This window comes from Watersipora subatra, chromosome 5 (genome assembly GCF_963576615.1).
Source record: "Watersipora subatra chromosome 5, tzWatSuba1.1, whole genome shotgun sequence".
NCBI classification, from domain to species: domain Eukaryota; kingdom Metazoa; phylum Bryozoa; class Gymnolaemata; order Cheilostomatida; family Watersiporidae; genus Watersipora; species Watersipora subatra.
The window spans coordinates 10,734,115-10,740,114 of NC_088712.1; the positions used below are offsets into that span (position 1 = coordinate 10,734,115).

Below are 6,000 nucleotides of genomic sequence, written 5' to 3' on the forward strand. Positions count from 1 at the left end.
TCATATACTAATAGTTTTAATGAATTTTTAACAAAACGACAGGTTTCAGTCATTTCTTGTTGAAGTTTATCCTTTAGAAAGGGTACCTACATGTAGTTATTCCAAGAGCCTTATGTAAAACATAAATTATATTCTGATAATAGATTCATCAAATGGTGATATGCTATTCACATATGATTTGGAAACTATTTGTGGGTCCAGAAGCATTTTTTTGGAATTTGATATTAAAAGCCGCGTTCTATTATGCGAAAACCTATAAAATTAGTTTTCCGGCCTAGTATTTTAGATATTACGAATAATCTATAAGTTTAATTACGATTGCTTTATCATTTTTCACCAGCCTCATCATGAGTCAAAGTAAAGTTTGACGAAAATATAAATAATATTTGCTCCAGCTGTGGTGGTTGTTTTAATTAAACCCAAAAACATTTTTTCATTTGGAGAAAAATTCTTTTATCGTCAGTTCAAATTCAGCTAATGTTTTTAAAATAATTGTTTAGGAACACATGCTTTTTAGCAGATAAAATATGGCTGCTGAATTATATTTCTACTGTTTAGTTGTATTAGTCAAACTCTGTTAGAAGTGTCAAGTTATTCTTGTTATTAGTCTCACATGTTATTGTTAATATTTACACTAACTATTTAAAGAATTATTTCATATACATATTTCAAGGAGCTATGTTAAAGTTACGTTATGACAAATGAAATTTGAAAGTTAAACTAATCTGAGTTAGATCTTTAAAGAGGTAGAATATGAGATTTTTAGTGAGATTTTTTCTCAAGTATCAGTGTGAATACACTTGCCCCTGCTTTTATTGCTGCGTTTTGTATTTAATCTATTCAAATTGTAAGTTATCATTTTAGATTTTTTATATAGAGTATTATTGTTGTGCCTGAGTTATGCATAGTCTTTCACATGAAGCACACAGCTGACTGAGGTAAAAATTGTTTCATCTGGACATGCAGCATAATAATATTATAAAAATATTGAATAAGATAAAATTGTTGCTCCCGTTTTAATAAGTTTTTTTATGTAGCAACTGGTTGAAACAATGGTAGCAATGCTACCCCTCTCTCCGTAAGTGATAAGTTCCCCCTGGTGAGTGTAAATCTTTCTCGATCAGTGTTAATTATATCATTAGCATATCGAGTATTGACAGACTCTGATGCATAATTTGGTTAATAAATGTATCAATAACTTTGGAAGAGAAAGTAAAAGAAATATGAAAACTAGGGTTTAATTAAAACATATTATAATACCCAAAACCTCTCAATAAATTTTTTGTTGCCTTAAACTGTGCATGAATAAAAAGCAAAAAACTAAAAAATGATTTTATGTACTTAAACATGAAACGAAAAAGACCTTTTATGGAATTATATCTTTTCAAGCATATTTGAAACAAAACACTTTCTTTGCATTTTTGTGCATTCCTTAGATTTTCTTTGTTTATTGTTTACTCATCAAAATCCTATGAACCACGTTTTTTTATAGAACTTTAATGACTGTGACATGAGAGTTTTCACTTAACTATTATTTGCACATCTGGTGTTACTTCTTCACCAGAGCATTATTGTCTCGTATATATCATACCATAACATGATGGAATAAGTTATATGTGCCTATATTTGTACTTGTTTACAGATGGAAGTAGTGAGATAATGCTAGAAGTTGTCTCCACTGACGGATTTCTAATTGATCAGCAGCTGAAGCTTCGACCTTCTAAACCTCTTCCAAAGTCCCTCAAACTCCTTCACACAGTCTCTTTACCATCAGGTCCTTTATCAACAAGAGTCTGGAACTCTCAAATATTAACTGGAATGGATAATAAAGCAGTAGCTACTATAGACAACAACTACCAGGTAAAAGACTCATTCATCACATTCAACAATTACCCTGGGGCAATGGAGGTCTACAAGGATAGACTATATACAGCAGTGTGTAGCAATCCTTGGACCATCTATGTACATGATCAGCAGGGAAAGCAAGTCACTTCCTGGAGTCACAGTGATACTTGTGGCTTACGCACAGGACTAGCCATCACTAGTGATAAAGTAGTTGCTCCAGACAGAAAGAGCAAGCTTCTCATCATCTACTCACTGACAGGGAATAAACTCAAGGACATTTATTGTCCTCAGCTTAGTCAAAATGATTGGGTCTCACTCTGTGTTTCAGGATCAGACAAGGTTGTTGTGTCTGACTGGGGTTCATCTCAAGTCTGCTCGATAGACATCTCTCAAGGTCAGCTGCTTTGGACTTCTAAAGATGTGCCTCACCCACTAGGACTAGCATGCTACAGAGAGAAATATGTTATGGTGGCAGCAATCAACAGCAGCACTGTGAGAATTCTGGATAGCTCAACAGGTTAGTTTACTTATAAATGATATACATCATATGTGTGAGCAGTTGTGCTGACAAATATGCTGTACAATTTAGTAATTGATAGACATTTTACTATAATTTATATTATGATAGAAAATAAGATGTTGGTCATCAAATGTTTCCATACACAATTCAAATAAACTATTTAAATAAAATTTTAAATATTCTTATCCACTTGTTTTTTATAGTCTCATTAAAATTTGAACTTATATGAAAAGACGCGCTTTGCCTGTCAGCTAGCTGAAGTAAAATAAAACTAGCGTAAGCCTCTACTTACAAGATACATACTTTTTTATAAAACAATTCACATTCATTCGGAACAAATCTCATATAATTGCCTATAAGTCTTTGAATGTGTGCCTTGAACTGCAGGCCACACAGATGATTTCTATCTGGGTGCTATCTTTAATCTGCTACTGACACTTTCTCATAGCATGTATTTGGCATCTTGCCAACATTTCTATGACCGTAAGGGACAACATAATATTTGTAATTAGGGGTCTGCAAAATTTTCATAACCCAATCAGCTGGTAGTTAGTCTATTTGTATTAATCCTGACTGGCTCTGGAAAGGCAGCCTGTCAAGCAAGGAAGAGAAGCTTGCTCTAGTGTTAATTAGGCTAGTACTGCACTCTTAGCCTAGTGTAAACATCGCTAAATAAGGTGGAGCAGAACTGGAACATTGATAAGTTTGAAGCTTGCTATGAATAAAAACTGAATATTGTTCTTTCACAAAAAGCAATACAGTAACGAACAAAAAAATGTCAAAGTTTTTCTGCAGTATGGAAGAATGGTGTAGAAAACTTTCATTGTGTTTTTTGACATAAATTTCACAGCTTTCCAAGTCGCATCCAACTAATTAGCTGTTACGTAGTGCTATGTCAGTTCAGTGATGAACTTTTGCTAGGGAAGGATAAATCCAACATTACCAATTTTTTCTGAGAAGCTGAAGATTACAGTGTAAACTTTTAGACAAATCAGATTAAATTATTTTAAAAAGTGTTAGATTCATGAACAGGCTGTGACTGTTGATAAATCTTATTATATTGTAGGTAAGGTAGTCTCAGAGCTGACAGACAGCGGTATTGAGAGTGGTTGTGTGTTTGACATGGACATCTCTGGAGGCAGACTAATTGTAGCTAATTACAGCAGCAAGAACCTAGCAGTCTTTCAGCTACAACCATCGCTGCTGCTTCATCAGTCTGAGTTGCTGCCTTTTCTTTCTTAATATAAATTATAAACTTTTATGTAAAAATTAAGAGAGATTAATCAATGTTGGTTGAGTGGTTTCAATGTACATGTAGATGCAGTTGGCCACATTTTGCTCTGTAATTTGCTACACAACAATGATTAAAAAGCTTGTCTTGAATAGCTGTCTCTCCACTAACTTTGCTGTTATTGATTCTGAATGCTTTGTTCATGGAGAAAATTAGCATTTTATATGATTTTCGCTTTTATGAATTGAAAAGTTACATAGTTTGGACATTCTAATCAAAACTCATGTATTCTTTTTCTATAAGAACAATGATGAAATATTATTAACAGTAGATAGCTTATAAAATAATATTTTTTGTTGAAGAACTGAATGGGTTGAGGGCTTTAAGGAAAGCTGATATACTATCGATATTAGTAGGCCTATACAGAAGGTTATAAAATATGTTGTATTCCGATGGGTATTTCTGTACCTTTGTCATCAGCAGCAGGTTTCCATTCTTTATTAATACTTTTTACTCTTTCGAAGTTCATCATTTTTTATACTTAAAAATTGAAGATGTAATTACCTTATCGCTATATATAATAAATCCATTTCCATATTACTGGTTCATATTATGGAACACAATGTATTTTAGTTTTATTTGTACTAAATATACTAAATACATACATTTTATTATGTGCATACATAATTAATAAATTTTGAAGTTTTTTATCAGGGTATGTTTCCATTAAATAATTGCTACAGATTCCCCTATATACGACGTTTTCACCAGAGGATGCCAAAAATAGAACAAATTAAAATCATATAGAGGAAATAAAAGGAATATGTAAAAGCTCTTAACTCTCCAGTTATACATGCTTAACACATCAGTCAGTAGCTACTCATCTGTGTATATTATCTTGACTCAATGTACTGCTGGTTTTCATCAAAAGTTTTACATCCTTGAAACATGTTTAAATTTTCTACAGGTGCCCCAGAAGAATTAATGTCACATGATCCCATTATAGAGTAGCGCTTGACATTTTAGGTGAAGCTTTGCTGCTGGCTGCGTGCCAAGTTTGCTAGAAGAAAGTGAACAAAGTTTGACTCACTTTCACTTCAGTTTTCTCCGATGTACTCAAATTATTTATAAAACTAAAACATTCATGTACCATACTATAAAACCTCATGTAGGTAAGAGCTTTTTAATAAATGTGCTCTCTCAATAATTCAGATCTGGAAGACATTGTTACTGAAGCACATTGACTGATTATACCCAACAATAACACTTTTCAGTCTAGCTCAGGGGTCGGCAACCTGTGATTCTTTCATCTCCTCACAACGGCTCCTTCTGACTTTGGATTTTTTTTGCAATTGCAATCTGCAATGTGTCTTATAGCTAGATTCATGTAAAATCTAGTAAATATTTTAGATTCATGTGTCTAGATTCATGCATCCGTTCACACCCGTCTATATTTGCTGTTGACGATTGCGCACTTCTGCCCCTGAGCCCCACCTGGGCTGACCAGTCTTTACCCGTCGAACAGTTGAACATCGCGCTCTTGCACTCGCCTCGCAATCAATCACTTCGCACTCACAATCAATCGCCTTTCAATCAATCGGCCAGCATCGGCCTCACAGTCAATTGCCTTGCACTCTCCTTGCAATCAATCGCCTCGCAATCAATCGCCTCGCAATCAATTGCCTAGCACTCAACCGCTTTGCAATTAATTGCCTCACACTCGCCAACTCATTCATCCAGAAAGCCGCGCCTGGAGACTCTTGCTGTACTCGGGGCACAAAAGGTCTCCCGTGCATTCCCGAGTGACACCACAGCCCCAAGCCTAGCTGTGCTACCCGGCGTTGCACGGGTAGTAAAATAGTCTTTGCACGGCAAATTGATTTGTATTTAACATATAACAACATTTGCCATTCTAACTTTCAAACCACATATCGTGAAAGAAGTGTTTTGGATAGATGAAATACATTAAGAGAGAAAAAAAACCACTGTAAAGGTTTTTTAACTTTTTCAAACAACTACAACTTTCAAACTTCATATCATGAAGAAAAGGTTTTGTGCAAGACAACTGATTTAAAAAAGAATAAAACAACTGAAAAGGTTTTCAAACCAATGTAAATTTAAAATTTCATAACGTTCAGCGACCCATATCTTTTGATAACGTACATATAGTGGAACCTCCGTTCTCGAACAGAATCAGTTCTAGAAGTTCGAGATCTGAAACAATTTTTCCCATCAAAATAAAGTTATGTAAATTTTAATCTGCCTCAAGGCAAGAAAACAACTTTGGTAAAGTATTTTTTCAACATTTTACACCATAAGCTGTACTTAGACCCGGATACTAAAAAGTCTTTGCACAGAAAATATTTTTGGTTTTTTTAACGTATATAACAATATTTGCCATTCT

General features: G+C 34.1%; 1 protein-coding gene across 1 annotated transcript in view; it reads left to right on the plus strand.

Annotated features, from left to right (window-relative positions):
• The window catches only part of LOC137397111 (uncharacterized), a 52,918-nt gene extending 47,635 nt beyond the window's left edge, over window positions 1–5,283 (plus strand). Inside the window, exons 8-10 of the mRNA XM_068083397.1 lie at window positions 1,643–2,362; window positions 3,432–3,579; window positions 5,007–5,283. Of these exons, the coding sequence (XP_067939498.1) occupies window positions 1,643–2,362; window positions 3,432–3,579; window positions 5,007–5,283 (1,145 nt within the window). The remainder of the gene's footprint in view (window positions 1–1,642; window positions 2,363–3,431; window positions 3,580–5,006) is intronic.
• The last annotated feature ends 717 nt before the right edge of the window (window positions 5,284–6,000 follow it).